Source organism: Ursus americanus, chromosome 4 (genome assembly GCF_024610735.1).
Source record: "Ursus americanus isolate L20-20 chromosome 4, mUrsAme1.1.p, whole genome shotgun sequence".
NCBI classification, from domain to species: Eukaryota; Metazoa; Chordata; class Mammalia; order Carnivora; family Ursidae; genus Ursus; species Ursus americanus.
In genome coordinates, this window is record NC_142130.1 from 7,209,712 (window position 1) to 7,226,572 (window position 16,861).

Below are 16,861 nucleotides of genomic sequence, written 5' to 3' on the forward strand. Positions count from 1 at the left end.
ACAGTGTTTCTGGAGAGAGTGGGTAGTGAATTTACCATGATACAAGAGAGCATAATGATTTGAAGGAACTGAATATTAAGTATTAGTCAGGAACATTCAGATGGCAAGGGACAAATCCATTTTCAACGAGCTCAAATGAAAAAGTAGGATTTATTTGCTCACTCATCAAGCTATGGGTAGACTTGGCTGGCATCAAGGATGGCAAGATATAGGGACTGAAAAAATGCCACCACTCTTACCTCTGCCTGTGCTTTTGGTTTCTCTCTGTGGGTTAGCTTTGTTCTCTACTTCTGTAGACTGTTTTCTCCGCTCAACTGAGAAAATAGACACCAGCTATCCGAAATTAACAACACAATAGCTCTGGCATTGGTCAAGGTTGGTTACTAAGCGATTAAGAGAGGAATGTGCTTCACAAAAAGGAGCCAGATTTATCATGATTCAGTATTAAAATGTAAATCAGAAGGCTGAAGAGATAAGATGGGGCCAGATCATGATTATGTAGGTTAAAGAGTTTGGAATTTTCCCTATGTGGAATAGCGATTTATTAAATAACTGTATAATGGGGGAGTGTTACTGTTATCTTTAGAAAGATCACACTGGCACAAATTTTTGGGATTGGTAGGAAAGAGCAAAGGAGAGAAGTTAAGGAACTGTTCTAATAGTTCAGGTAAAAGGTAACAGTGGCCTGAATCAGGATGGTAGGGATGGAAAAAAAAAGGGCAAATTTAAAGGCATTTTGGTAGCATCTGTAGGGAGTGAAGACAGAATCAAGGACGAACTTTGTTTCTGTTTTGGGAAGCTGAGCGAACTGAGATACTGAACCTAGAAGCAGGTTTTAGGTGGGGAAGAAGGGCAAATTCAGCTTTGAAAATCATAAATTTGAGGTGGAATGGGTCATAGAAAGTTAGGCTGAAGAAATGGATCAGGAGACATGCGTCTAAGACATAGATGGGGAAAGACCTCTAGGACAAAAGTGGAAGAACACTAATATTTAAGGGCATGAAGAGAATCTGGTGGGGGGTGGGGATTGAGAAGTAGCAGCCAGGATGGTAAGAAGAAAACTAGGAAGAGATACTACAATAGAAGACAAAAGAGGATTCAAGAATAGAAATAGAAATTGACCTATTTTTTTTTTTAATGGCTGTGCAACATGCCACAGTATGGGTGTACCACGATGTCATGAGAGGACTTGAGACAAAACAGAACTCAAAGCAGTTAAATAATGTCAGATGCTCCAGGAGGGCAAAATTCTTCAGCTGTGAGAAGGGGGAGTCCATCAACCTTAAAGGATTGCTGTGGGGATAAAGTGGGTCCTATTCACACACTGCCTGCATTATGAAGGCATTCAATAAATGTCAATAATTTTCCTTTATGAACGTGAGCTGCTGTAACTTACCCATGGTTCAGAATATACACTTACTCAAGGATCTTTTAAAATCACGCTTACAATATAGTCATTACATTGTACTAATGTAGTTTTTTGTGTTCCACTGTACTTGTCCCTAATGAATGTGCCTTTTCTCCCCTCCTGACTATGTCACTGGGACCGAATCCTTTGATTTATTGGCTGCACCAAAAGTCACAGATTAATTGGCGAGATAAATACAAGTGACATTTTATTTCTGCACATCTCATTAATGTAGCTCAACTCCGACTGATCAGTTCTCTTCCAAACACTAGCTAGGATGGGACAGGAACTTGGTGACGTACAGAGTAGAATGGTTTGTGCTGGTTGCTTTCCTAGGGGGGATTTAAGATGCGTTTCTTTGTTTTGAAGGTGCTCACATAACAGTCTCTTACATTTCTGTACCTATTTATATTTTTTCCCCCCAAAACTAGCTCAAATAAAATAACAATTCTTAGTTCTTTCTTTAGGAAAGGGGGAAAGAAAATCAAGTACCAATCCAATTAGAGAGAGAGAGAAGGAAAGTAGGAACAGGTTGGAAAGGCATTTTATAATTCATTAATCTATACTTGTACCTCCTAAAATTTTTCCTTTTATAAAAAAGAACTGAAGAATAAGATCAGAAACTAATAAGAAATCACAGACTTTAAAAGATTTAGCACTTGTTTTTTATAGCTTTATTGACTATTACCAAGTTTCAATATAGTTCAAATAATTAAATACTGCAACTGGGACATTAAAAATACAAACTAATTTACCAAAATAATTGTATTCTGAATATTATGTACAATATTATACATTTTACATTACATAAAGGGTTTTTATACATAAAGGTAAATTTGATTTATGATTATTGAAAATCCAAAATATATTTGAACAAAACATTCCTATGCATACGTACACAATCACTCCACTGGGATAATCAAAACCATACATGAGTGTGGTTATTAAAAACTAACATTACATTCATACAAAAATGGTAGAAATTAAATGTCTTTATTAGTTTGAGAGATTATAAAACCACACACATATGAATTATATTACTTAATTCTATATATTTAAAAATCTTCATGTAGAGAGACAAATATGTCTCGATCCCAAAAGAAATTTTTGATTTTTAATTCTTTTATTTTAGGGCACTTTTGTAGTTATTAAAATGCCATATATGGGCATAACACAAGCTCCAATCCCAGCAAACAGAAAAGTCCTGAGGGTCTATCATATCACCAAAATTAACCCTATTCAATTGTATAATCTGGAATGCCTTCATATCCCTACTTGTCATCAAAGTGCTTGCAGACTGAGGAACACAGTTTATGGGGATATATTACTGTAGAGAACTAGATATTGAAACAAGGATATCACTAGACGAGTTCAGAAAAAAAAAACTGAATGGGTGCTCACATAGAAAATACCACCCCCACACACTAAATTAGCTATTAAACAAGGTGCCAGTCCTTCAAGAAGGTTAATACACTGATGCGTCCTACCTTGTTTGAATGCTGGAGTATCAAAGTCCAGACTACTGAGGCATGAGTTTTAGTACCATCTCGTTGTAAAATCTAATTCCTTTCGAGAACAGCAGTGATTTAAAGTAAAGCCAAACATTTTTCTAACTGATATGAAAAGACTGAAAAAAAATGTCTTTATAACCAAAATGCCTTTCCAGTTGTATGTCTGTATGTGGACCTTATTCCAGAGGCATACAGAGGGGTGAAAATTCCATCAGAACTATACACAAGAACCTCAGAAAGGCTGCAGTTAATAAACTGGCCATTCTCCTTAAAGGCTACACAGCATTTTGCAATATTCCCTATTTGCAATCCTGTATTTTATTAAAGGCAAACAACGGAACACCTGGAAACAAGAAGATAGAAAAGTAACAAGCTGAAATATACAAAATCGGTGCCCTTTCCAACATCACATCATCTATGAAAAGCGAGATTCAAAGGCTAAGGTTTGCTTTCTTGTTTTTCTTCTTGTTCGTGTTTAGCTTGAATATAAAAGAAGCTCTAACCTAGGTTATCAAAATATATTCATATAAATGTATGAGCATTTCTAATACAAAAGTTAAAAAAAAGTCTAAGTTCTTAATTTTCGTAATTAAATATCCTAGAGTTCAGTAGGCAGCTTGATTTCTGAGCAGCTTGAAAAGACCCGTCGGCTGAGCCCTGTCCGCGCGGCCCGGCCCCTACATCTCCGCTCGTCGCTGGGATTTCTCCGCAGCCGCGCCGCCGTCTTCTTCCTCTTCCTCCTCCTCATAGGGTTCCTCTCGGCCTTTGGGGCGGTTGTCATCTCGAACTGCTTGTTCTTCGCCGTCATTGTTTTTTTCATTGCCCTTAAAGGTAAAAGGAAAAGGGAAAACGAAGACATAGGGTATAGAGTTAGTGATATAAATATCCCTCTTTTAAAAAAAAAAAAGTGAAGTTATTCAGTTTTAGAGAAAGGAAACAACTGCTGGAATACGTTCCGATAGGCAACAGCGCTCGTCTCTTCTAATCTAATGCTGGGTTGGCCTGTTGAAACTGCGGCACCGGAGCGGACCAGCCGCTATCTACCCGACCAGCCAGACCTCTCTCCGACGCATGCGCACACGCGCGGTCGCCATCTCGGTGCTATACATACGTTTTCCTCATTTTCACCATAGGTCTCTTCAGCATTATGTTCCAATTCCCTTTTTTTCTCTTCAGTCAAATCTTCCTGAACCTGAAAGAAACCAGAAATAGGTGACCCCTTTTATTATTTAAACACTTGCAACAACATATTTTGATTTCCAAACATTTTATTAAAAATAGAAGAAACAAAATTAAACTGAAAATAAACTTGAAAAAAGACAAAATCTTTTTGAGTCAAAGATTTAACTTGTCTATTAGCTATGAAGAGATGTATAATATACCTCCTACAAAAAATCAATGCCATTGATTCAGACCCTAGGACCTTTGCGTTTGAATTTCTCATTTCTTTGAATAAGCGTTAACCCTACAAGTATAACACCTGAAGAAATTCAGCTTATAAAATTAAAAATTCCCCTTTTCAAAATGGGGGAATTGCAGAAGTCTGAAGACCCTGACAGAATGTAAGTTCTAGGAAGACAGGAACCATCTGTCTTAGTCAAATGTCTTCAATACCTAGATATGTACCTGACACGGTAATTGCTTAAGTACTGATGAATGCAAGAGTCAATGAATGAATAAGTGAATCAATGCACACAATACCTGCTCTGTAACAGCACAGAAAACAGACACCATTACCTATACATGATGTAATAGAAAACAGAGAAAATGTGTATATATAATCTTATAATTTAAGAATAAAGTTCTCTGGCTAAAATATCTAGAACATAGAACACAATCATTTCAATTTCTTCATGAAATAGTTACTATACTGCCCCAAATCCCTACATCTCTTCAATGTTCTAACATGCTATTTCTGTTTTAAGTAGTTTTCTCTTATGTGCACTATTACTATTATCTGTTTGTCACTGATCCCAACTATTTTTTTCAAAATGCAAATCAAAGAAAGCACGCAAATATTCTTGCAAAATAATCTCTATTTAAAGATCACATTCCACAAAAATATAAAGTAAAATATTTTCTAGCTTAACTATTTTCAAAACCATATGCATACCAAAAGATTAAAGTTGCTTGAATTTCAAAAAAAATCCTGCCTATCCATTAAGCATCATGTAGTATCCTGGGACTAAAAGAAAACTTGACCTGTCCTAGGATAGCGGTATAAGAGCAGTCTTCCTGAATCACACACAGAATTTCCAGATTGAGGGTGGGGGCGGGGGAGGGGGTGTTAAAAATCCCAGAAATGGGCAAGGGAGGGAAAGCACACAGGTGTTACACTGAAAGAGGAACAAATTAAGGGCTGTTTCAAAGTGTCCAGCCCAGGTGTGACAGGAATGAACCACAACCCACCATACAAGCTTTGGCAGGAACCTGGCTTGTTAAGAGCTGACAAAGATGATCTTTCAAAGACGCCTCGACCCCCCAGCTTCCTGAACCTCTTCTAATCACCCCAACGTCAGCCAGACTCACAGCCTCTAAACTACAATGGAACCAAATAAATACATTCTGGGGACAGAGTCATAGAGCTTTTTTTTTGTATTCACATGTCCCAGTGGCGTTAGCTTAAAAGAAGACACCCTCATCTCACCTTCAGGCTCTTAGCAGTGGTCTGTGACATCTCTTCTGCCCTTCACCACAGAATCTCACAACACCACTTGGGATGAAAACACTGAATTACTAATTTCAGGCTACATATATTAAAGTCTCACTAACTGAAACATCGTTAAATTGCCAAAGTATCCCCATCAATTTCAGTGAACAAAGGCCTGTCTTCTGTAGCCTTAATAATGAAAATATACTAGTGAACACCAAACTTGGTTTAGTTGGGGTTGGGAAGGACCGGCCTTGAAACTGCAATATGGTGAGAAAGAATATAAATCAGGGTCCACAAATTGTTTTTTGTAAAAGGACAGATTTTGTAAATATTCAGGCTTGCTCAGCGATAAAGTCTCTCGAGCAGCTACTCAACCCTACCACTGGGGTGTAGAAGCAGCCTTGGACAAGACGTAAACAAAAAGGCATGTGCCAGTGAGACCGGACTTACAAAATGGACCAAGGCCTGTAGTCTGCCAAACCCTAACATGGGCTGTGGAGTCAGACAGACCTGGATTAAAACCCTGGCTCCCAAATGCTGGCTGTATAAAAATAAAGTCACTTGTTTCTATTATGAAAATTTGCCAGCACATACAAATAAAGCAAATAATTCAAGGAACTCCTTACAGCCATCACCAAGGTTCAAAAGTTAGCTCAACGGTGCCACCCTTGCATCACCAATCAGTGTTATTATTTTATTTTTTTTTTGATGAGCCATTCTTAAAAATTCTAGACATCATGTAATTTCATCCCTACCCAGCTCAGTATCTACCTCTAAAAACAATGGATTTTTCTTATATAATCACACCTGATAAATAGTCCCATGGTATCATCTAATGTTTAGTTCTGACTTAACAGTTTCCTGATTATCTTCAAACTGTCGGGGGCCTGGGTGGCTCAGTTGGTTAAATGCCTTTGGCTCAGGTCATGGTCCCAGGGTCCTGGGATTGAGCCCTGTATCAGGTTCCCTGCTCAGTGGGGAGCCTGCTTCTCCCTCTTCCCTTACTCCTACCCTCTGCTCATGCTCTCTCTCTGTCAAATAAATAAAAACCAAAAATCAAAAACAAAAACAAAACAAAACAGAAAATTCCCAAACTGTCTATTTACAGTTGGTTTCGTCTAATCATCATCCAAACAAAGGCCATACCTAACAGCGGTTCTGCTTTTTAACGCTATTGACTTGTTTTCCTGTAGAATGACCCACACTCTGGATCCATCGGCTTCTTTAAGGTATCACTTAACTCATTCCTCTAGCCCCCACATTTCTTATAAAAGGAAGTCAAAGACTTACATGAATTCAGATTTGATTTGCAAAGCAAGAGTTTTTCATAGGTGATGATGCAGATTTTGTATTTTCATCACACTGGGAGGCACATAACACTCACCCCACTTTTTGTGAGGCTGAAGTTGGTCAGCGAGCTCAGAAGGTAACTGCCATGATAAAATTCCCTGACCGCCATTCATCTAGTGATGTCATCCGTTGATGACTGGCACCTAAGTCACTTGGTTTAATTAGGGGCTACAAAAATGGTGACTTTCTTATTCCATCATTCCTTCTGCATTCACTAACTTCTATAAAGAAGAACTTGCCCATATCAATTCTTTAGTTACTATCCTTGGTATACTTAATTACAATAGCCTCTAAAATCAGGTCTGGGTGGGCTCTAATCATGGTTCCAACAATAACAAGCTGTGTGACCTTCAAAATCTTAGCTAACCTCTCTGAGGCCCAAATTTCTTATCTGTACAATAAAAGGGTTTGATAAAAATCAGTGATTTTTAATTTTCTGTGTGGTGGGGCTCGGGAGTCATGGGCCCTTTTAATACATTGGGAAGAAATGCAAATGTATGCAAATAGGCACAGATACACATCATTTGACAAAAAAATTTCAGGAGTTTCAGACTTCCTGGAGTCCACCTGTTCTAGGAATACTTCTCCAAACAGTGTGTTCCTGGAGCTCTGATTCCTAGGCCCCACCACAGGTAAGATCAAAATCTGCAAGGGTAAGGTCCGATCCAGGAATCTGTACCTTTCACGTAGTCTGTCTGAGGTGATTCTTAGCCACAGCAAAGACTGAGAGCTACTAGCTTGAGTGACTGAGTGCAGGGTTAAGAGTGTCTCTGGCTAGAGAGATAAACACCCTTGCATAAATTCTTTCTTCTCTTCCCTGGAGATCTAGTGTAGAAAAATTTGGGTTGTTTATCAGTTGTCAATAGAATCTGAGAGAAGCAGCCCTGATGTAAATTACTCTTTTAATTTAGGGAACCCATAAATGAAAATTTTGCAATTTTCAAGTTTATAGATATACATTATTATTCTGGTAATATATTCTTCGTGTTTGGGACAAAAGTAATGTGAACTCATCTTAAAAGGCATTACTGAAAAGGAACAAAATAATACGGAGTTTCTAATTTTCAAATATGCTTAAACTAATAACAGAAGCCAAATGTTACTCTTTTATAATGGAGACACACCAGTTATGTCTTCCACATTCGACCCTCTTTAGTATCCTGATAAAGCTGATGCAAACACTTTGTCAAAGATTTCCCAACACTGCTCCTCATTACTCATTTTTATTCACCGAAATCTAATGTCTTAGGCATTTTAGAAACAGTCCCTATGTGATGTAGCAAAGTTTAATCACCAAAATAAGACAGATCTACTGAGTCTGAAATGGGCTTTGGCTTTACAGATCAAAGATGTCATGGGATGAGACAGGACCCAGAAGGCTGAACTTGAAGTAGTCCAGAATGTTAGGATCCAAAGATGTGCATGGAATGGGACAAAGGAAAGGCCTTGGGCGACAGCAGTCCCGTGAGGGACACCACAGCTGGCTGGTCATGGTTAACAGGGGGCTGTGCCGCCTGGCCTGCTCAGTGCTGCGGAGACTCACAGGCTGGCAGTCCCACGACAGGGAGCCTAATAACCCCGTGCGCGCTCTCCCACGAGTGTGCAGATCCATCTATTTTCAATTATATTTGGCGAAAATGAGCACTCAGAGTTTTCAAGCGGTCATTTAACTTATATACTTTTTTGAACATTTAAATCACTTTTAAGCACCCATAGCACTTTTTTGGCAATGACGTAACTTGTCTTGTTTGCTCATAAGTAAATAAAAAATCTGAAAAGTAAGCAACGTGGGGATGGGATCCCCACACGAATGTCCCAAGCAATAAGCCAGGATCACTTGTTCATAGCCATCATTTTCATGTTGTAGAAGGGTAACGCTGTCGCACGAAGATAAAAGAGAGGCAGGGACAGTGCAAATTTCCGAAAAGCGCACTTGTCTTGGGTCCCACTCTCTGAGCTCAAGTCACAAGTCTGAGGGGCTGGACCTCTGAGCAGGGAGGGCCCTGGCAAGACGCACTTCCTCCCTAGGAGCAGATGCTAATGGACGTCAGGTGACGTGGGATGGACGAGGGGAAGCGATGACAGCAATGGGTCATACATCCCTGTAGTCAGTTGGGGCGGCTGGAAAACTGTGAGGCTCGATGCAGAGAAGGACGTGTAGGACACGGCACTGCATGGCACAGAGCGCCCCACAAATGTCTCACATGGATCACTTATAAACAACACGAAATGGGTTCTCATGCACTGCATTCCTCTCTTTCTCATTTTGCTGCAGTCTGGTGAGAACTTTGTCTCTATTACTAGTCCTTAAATGGTATTTGGGAACCACTCTTCTCCCTCCTCCAGGGAAGAACTGGGAAGAACCGGAAGAGGTAGCAAGATCCAGTAACTAATCATCTCAGGAACTGACCTAGGAATGCACCACAGCCTGTGAAAGGGCCGCTCGGGGCAGAGAGGAGAGTCACCCAGGGAAGGGGAAAGGCAGGCTGAGAGCACTCTGACATGGGAAGATGCAAGACCTCAAGCCTACGCAAGACAGGGCCAGAAAGAGGGACAGAGATGCCAGACAGAAATTTAGAGCAGGGAACCAGAGAAAGAGAAGCAGGACCCGGGGCCTGCTGCAGGGAGAGAAAAAGGCTCTGGTGGGCTCAGCTGACCTGAGGGTCGAAGAGCAGAGGTCCTCACCTCGGCCTGTCACCACTCTCTTCCCCTCCAGTCTCTTTCTTTTTTCCCTATCCTTAAACCTGCTTGGATCACAGGAGTGCTCTCTCCACCTTAACCGACATAATATGAACATTAAAAAAAAAAAAATCAGTAAATACTGATTAAAATTTAATGTTTACCCTTCTGCATTTTTAAAAAGAAGCCAAGGTGAACCTCCTCTCTTTTAATCCCTCAAAGATATCTGGCATCTGACATAATGAAACAGAATAATATTTGTCCAGACACCCTGTTACAAGAGAAGTCCAGATGAATACCTTTTTCTTGCCAAATGTCCTAATATTCAAGGCTGCTAGTTTTGCTAGTGCTCTCTTGTGATAACACAGCTCAGGATCTTGATCAGGATGAACAGCAGGATGAGAACAAAGAATAAAAAGATGGAGCCAGAGTGCACATGACTAGAGCTATCTGCTGCCAACGGCTGTAAAGAGCAACAACCCTTTCTGTTTTTCTGGTGTAAGTGCAAATTTTAGCATTAGCTCTGAGAAGTGGACAACAAATGCAACAAAAATGAAACAGCGGGGCTAGTCGAGAAACTATGCACAGGAGTAGAGCAGCACATGTACTCTGGGCAGGATCCCCAGGGGTGGGGGGAATCTGTCTGGGCTGATATTTGCCCATCCGTTCCATTCATGCAGTTCCCCTTAGGCTAAAGCCCCACATCGGCAAGAAGCCTGGCTGAGCAGCCCCTCTGAACCGGAGCTTTACTGGGCCAGAGAGACACTAAACACAGGGCCTTGGCTCATTTGTATCATACCCCCAGGCATGGAGCGGCAGTGGCCCCCACAGTAGAGCACTGTGACGAACCAGCTCCAACCAAGCACATTCATCCATCACTTACACAGATGGGCCACCACGACAGGTGCTCCTTGAAACTAATTAACAATCATCGGCCAGAAGTTAACAATAAAAAGGAAACTAAAATGAAATTTAGGAAATTCCATCCATGGAGGAATTTGGCTCAGTTGGTTAACGTCTGCCTTTGGCTCAGGTTGTGATCCCAGAGTCCTGGGATCAAGTCCCGCATCCGGCTCCCTGCTCAGCGGGGAGCCTGCTTCTCCCTCTGCCTGCTGCTCCCCCTGCCTGCACGTTCTCGCTCTCTCTGTCTGACAAATAAATAAATAAAATCTTTAAAAAAGAAAGAAATTCCACCCATGAGGCAGCTGAGTGGCTCAGTCGGTTAAGTGTCCAACTCTTGATTTTGGCCCGGGTTCTGATCTCAGGGTTGTGAGATTGAGACCCGTCTCAGGCTCTGCACTCAGCATGGAGTCTGCTTGAGATTCTCTCTCCCTATCCCTCTGCCTCTCCCCACCCCATGCTCTCTCTCTCTCTCTCTCTAAAGTAAAATAAATCTAAAAAAAAAAAAAAAACAACAAATTCCACCCAAGTGCATTTTATTCAATTGAGCTTCTTACATATTTTTCCTTTTCGTTATCATTAAATTTCATTATGACACTAAATTCTTATGAGGGAAAAAGCAAAAGTAGAGACTCTAAAAAAATTTTTGGAGGGTGTTAAGTGTATTCTAATGGGCACTGTGGGGCAGGGCACCCCTGTGAGGGAGAACTATGGCAATGTCTACAGAGCAAGTTACAGGGGTTACTCCAGACCCCCTCAATAGGCAAAGCTTTGTTCTTCTCTCCTTTTTGAGAGAAAGAAACAGGAGAAAATAGTCTTAGAAAGATCACATAGACCTATGTCCACCATTCCTAGAAGGCCGAATGTCTTCTTTCAGTTCAAAATTTCTAGTGAGAACCAGAAGGAAGGATTCTATGACCCTGTTCTTGTTACTAACTAACCAAATGTCTCTACTTCCACAGTCCATTTCCTCTTGAAAGGACCTCTTCTCAGCCCACCTATGGCTTTCTGAGGGCGTCTATAGAAGGCCTGTCAAAGCCGAAGCCGCCACTCAAGGGGCTTGTGATGCGCGAAGCATCCTGACCAGTTTCCTGCATTCCGCCTCCCTACCTCCTCCTCTCCCTCTTCCTGGTACTGCTCGTCAACATTATCCTCCTGCTGGTCTGGGTTTCCTGCCATCTGTTGAAACAAAAGGGGAAGCTCAAGTTACTGAACGGTGGAGATGCTGGGACAAAGAACGAGCTTGCTGCTGTAAAAAAGGTACTTTTAATGCATCGGTGGCCAGGAAATGATGAACAATCCTTCCCAACACAAAACCTAGGAGGGGTGTTAACCTCTCTCCCTGAGTGTGGGCATATCCTTTCACATGATGGCCTAAAACCCAACCAAAGAGGCAAACCTGTCGGCGTGCATTAGGGCTCACCTTTGGCACAAACCAGGCAGGGATTAAGACGCCCGGGTTAAAACCAGCCTCTGCACTAGCGTCTGCTTACCACCAAATGTTCCTCCATTTCTGCGTTCTCTTGCTTTTGATTACTCTGTTTGGGCTCTTCATTTTCATCTGGCAAATTTTCTTCTCTCACTTGCTCGGCTTCCTCAAACTCGTCTTCGCCTTGATTATTAGGGTCATCTGCTGGGTTTATATCCTCTACAGCTGCCCTCTGCAAAATTTTAATAAAAAGCAACCACTACTTCAAAATCCAGGATCCAATTTAATTTCATTTGAAAGGCCACACACTGGCAGAAAATGAAATCGTCCTTCACCAGATTGTTCAGATCTGTCCTTGCCAACACTCACAAGTACACATCCCACCGTCAAAAGATAAAACTCCTGCTTTATTTGTCAGAGGCTGAATGAATCAGAATGCAGTACAAACAGCACTTGTTTTCTGCAAGCGATTCTGAGACAGTCCTCCAAATTCTATCACAAGAAATGAGCATAACTAGACAACAAGAAAAATAGTTAATAAAAGCTAAAAGACCAAGTACGAGAAATCATTAAAATGAGAGATTTAGATAGGCAAATTGTAACTTGTCTCATGAGTATGTTGATTTTTATACAAACTTTCCCATGTTAAGTGGGTGGAGAGCCGTCGAGAGTGAGAAGGCCCCACCAGAAAGGACCTAAGAAAGGAGCTGTGAAGGAGACAAGAAGGGGCTCACCCAAAAGTAAGCGCTCGATTTCTAGCATGGAACATGTTTCTGTAGAACAAACATGACCAAGAAAGAGAGCTGCCCTGGCTAGGGACAGGAGACAACGCGATGAGCTGACCCAGTCTTCAGCAGTGTATCTTGAAAAATCTCTCCCCCAACCCCCACTCCGGCCGCTCTCAGTGATGCTGTTCAACAAATGCCCTTCACATGATCAACTTGAGATCTCTATTTGCCACTCAAACTCCCAAAGCACCTTTCAAAATAATACATATCCTCATAAAGGTTCAGATTTTAAAGCCCGAGCTCGGCAGACACGGTAATGCTTGCAGGAGGAGCTTCCCGATGCCTCCAGGGTCACCAACAGAACACTTGACTGAAGCGGCAAATGCTTCCCAGAGATGAGGCCTCAGGGTGAGATTTAGTCCAGACAACAGGACTCCACTTTGATTCACTTTGGGGCCCTGAACATAGTCAAGGGCTCACCGCGGTCTCAGCTGACTTACTATGTGCAACCCCTGGTTATACAGTCCACGGAAGTGCAGAGGACACTTTTCTTGGGACTATAGAGTGACAAATCATTGCCTTCACACAAAGCCAATTACTCCACAATCTCATTATATAGATTTCTTTTTGTGCATCATCAATAATTTGTGTGGAAACACAGGAAAAATGTAACACATTCTCTTCAGAAAAAAAAGTACCAAAAGCCTTTGCAAAAGCCCACAAAATGTACACACTGGGTCCAAGTCTAGCCAAGTAGCAAGTAAAGTTTAATAGGCACGGTTGTTACGTTCAAATAAAACAATCAGTTATAACTCAATGAAGCTGGAACCAAAAAAAATAAAATCATTAGATGAGACAGAGAGACAAGTAGGCTAACAATTTCTAATTGAAAGAAGGAATGGGAGGAAGGCCACCAGTGTGCCCTCGAGAACGTGTAAACCGCTAACGGGAAGAGTGAAGTGTTATACAGTCCAGTAGTCAAAGCACACAGCACCTCCCGGGGGGGTGACTGGAACGGGCATCCTTTTGCTGCCCCTCCACCTGTCAGGTGTGCACTTGCTTTCTCGTTCCTCTTGCAAGACACTCTCTTGCCCTCTCACAGTCTCTAGCTCCCTCCCGCTCCCCGCTCTCTGGAGCTCCTGCTCTTTCCTGAGCATACCTGGACAAATGCTGACCCATGGCCACATCCCTGTGCAAGGAGAAAAGCCATTTCCATCCAAGGGACTTCAGGCAGCTATCAGGAAGCCCTTCTCAACGATTATCAAGGAAGGATATGGATCCTCCTTTCCATACAAGCAGAACCCATATGACAGTATAGATTGAATTTCATCAACGCGGTGGTTGATTTACTAGCAAAAGATGACAGGAGAGCCAAAGTAAGTTATAAAATTCATCTACACATCTGCACAAAAACACGCTCCCTGGACCCCTGCTTGCCTCAGGCCCCGGGCCACACAGCGAAATTGAGAGTCTGGGTCCTTTCAGTAAACACAAGGAACATTCCTGGTTGGTAGGTCTGTACCCATATATATTCGAACTTTTCTATAGCACCATGGTACAGATTTTTCTTTTGCTCCTCAAGCCACACATCCTCATCCGTCCATGGTTTGATGAAAATGGCCCCTGACTGCTGGGAGGTGACATGGTCACAAGACATACATGACGCTCCAGGGGACTCGTCAGCAGGCTCCACACTGGTCCATTTCCTTTCTCAGATTCTCTAATTCCCACACTTGCTTTTTTTTTCTTCCACCATCTTTCAGAATGTCTACATATTTCAATGCCTCTCAATTTTGCTTTTCTCAGTTTTAATTTTATTAGTCTAAAAGTTGGCAGAGGAAAACTCCTTTTCTGTTTTCCCAGAACAACTTCTGGGCCAGTCTCATCACATCACACACACATACCCCCGCGTTACAGTTAACAACATCGCTGAGGTAATTACGCGCTGATGAAATCACAGCCCCATCTGGAGCCAGAGCTGGAGCCAGAGGCGTGGCGTCAGGCAAACCTTCAAGTTTCCTTTCCTCCCTGGGGCGTGTCCAAGTGTCGTGACCGAAAGAGAGGACACTTACATCTGCCTCAGATTCCAGATCGGTTTCCTGCGGCCCCTGGTCTTGGGGCTCACGTCCATTCTCTGGGTCGTCTTCTGCCTCATCTTGGTGCTGGTTGTCTCTCTCGTAGGCTAGCAAACCGAAGGAAATACCATCAGTGCAGATGAACGAGACAGGGTTCTGCCCTTTCACTCAAAGAAAAGCCAACAGTGGGCTTTCCTCCAGGCCATCTCCCCCAGTCTCTCCTCCAGAGAGGTTAATTCACCACACGGGGCACATCTCAGTTTTTCTGAATAAAACCACGTCCTTCTCCCAGACCGTGTATCTAAGGAGACAGCGTGGGTGAGTGACATCATTCTCACCTTCCGAAACAAACGTTTATAACAGCAGCTGCATTCTCCCCCTTGTTATGCAAAAAAAACGCCAAAACTTTCTCAATAAAAGAAAGCCCAGTCAACTGGACACTGCTAAAATTATCAGCTAATTTTTGGTAATATCAGAGGAAATAGCAAGGTACCAAAAGAAGAAACCGCTAACGTCTCAGGAAATGAAAGAAAGAACAACCCCATCTGTGGAGCTCAAATCAAATCCAGCCCATCCCGAGTCGTCTGATACGGCAGTGAGGAGGGCTGCCACCACACAGATACATCTCAAATTGCAGCTCACAGACATTTACTTGCTGCTTTTGGAAAAAAATATTTCCATAAAGGGAATTTAGATAAGAGCATACAAAGAGAATAACAAACAACTTTTTAAGTAAGATGTAAGAGGAAAGGTTAAGTACATGAAGAGTATTTAGCTTGTAGAAAATAGGGATGCAAGGTAACCAACCATCAGGTTTCAAGTGCACCAAGGGATTCATTAAATAAATAAGAGAATACACTGTTCTCTCATCTTACTGATAATGGAACAAGAAAGCTTAAAGTGCTGTACAGGGGGACATAAGGAAAACAATTTCTTGACTAGAAGGGCTATAAAATATCAGAACAGGCTATAGAGGGAGTTTGGGTAATCACTTTCTTTTAGACTCTTTAAAAAAGGATACATAGCTGAGTGTTAGAGCTGCCAGAGAGACTGTTACTTTCTAGTTCTATTATACAGTCAGTGATATTTGATAAATTACATAGGAGATGCTCACCACAAGTGAAAGCTACTATTGCCTTAATTTGAAAAACTTTTAGAGGCAATGATCCAAAGGCTTCCAAGGTAAGGCGAAAATGGAGCCATTTCCCAGAGTATAACAGCCCTATGATAATGTGTCAGAAATAACAATTCGGTATACAAAAAGCTTAAACTACGGGAAAAACATAAGAAAGGAAATAGATGATCTTGGGCTGTCTGGGCCACCAATGTGCACTGTTTGGGAGGATTACCAAAAACATAACAGCAACAACAACCAAAACAGAAGAGCAGTACACAGATGTCCTTTGTGTGTACTCAGATGTGCACACTACTCTGAGCTGATACTACATGTTACCAAGTAATCTTATTAACGTATCCATCATCTAAGAAGTCTCACCACCTCCTTCCTCTTCTTGGATGCCCTGGTCCTCGGCTCCCTGAACAATGTCATGATCCATAGCATCATAAGGAGCTTGCTGCCTGTAAGGGACACAAACATTAACAATTCAGTGACAAATTAAGTGGCACAACTGGCCATAAGTCGTTTCTATTTAAAGGCAGTAATAAACAAATTTTCAATGTTTTTTAAAAAGTCATAAACAAATTTTTTTTAAACCTTGTGCTATTAGGTTTCATAAAGATTCCAGATACAATTTCAAAGGATACTTTAAAAGAGATAAAACACCTTTCAAATGATAAAGTAAAATAAAGTTAGTACAAAACCTGCTAGGTTATTTTGAGACCTAAACTAAGCTTGGAGACCTAACACTTTTAATCAGGGGGGAAAATGTTGATTATTTTAGAAATTAAATATTTAGAAATTTAATAAATTGAGGAGACGCTCAAACTCGTGGGTAATAAACACACAAAGCTGTCTGCCACTTGCTTGTAAGAACAAGAGGAGTGAGGCACCTGGGTGGCTCAGTCGGTTAAGCATCTGCCTTCTCGGGCTCAGGTCATGATCTCGGAGTCCTGGGATGGAGCCCCATATCAGGCCCCCTGCTCAGCAGGGAGTCTGCTTCTCCCTCTG

The 16,861-nt window shown here is 41.6% G+C and overlaps 1 protein-coding gene across 5 annotated transcripts in view; it reads right to left on the reverse strand.

Moving 5' to 3' along the window:
• Positions 1-2,067: 2,067 nt before the first annotated feature.
• The window catches only part of GOLIM4 (golgi integral membrane protein 4), a 75,348-nt gene continuing 60,554 nt past the window's right edge, over positions 2,068-16,861 (reverse strand). For 2 of the 5 annotated variants that reach the window (XM_045788600.2, XM_045788598.2), the window contains 6 exons: positions 16,232-16,311; positions 14,731-14,840; positions 11,995-12,162; positions 11,612-11,680; positions 4,031-4,111; positions 2,068-3,743 (listed from right to left, as the gene is read on the reverse strand). In XM_045788600.2, the coding sequence (XP_045644556.1) occupies positions 3,597-3,743; positions 4,031-4,111; positions 11,612-11,680; positions 11,995-12,162; positions 14,731-14,840; positions 16,232-16,311 (655 nt within the window). In that variant the 3' untranslated portion in view covers positions 2,068-3,596. Of the gene's footprint in view, positions 3,744-4,030; positions 4,112-11,611; positions 11,681-11,994; positions 12,163-14,730; positions 14,841-16,228; positions 16,312-16,861 lie in introns of all 5 variants that reach the window. The other 3 variants (XM_045788599.2, XM_045788597.2, XM_045788601.2) reach the window with 2 other exon arrangements.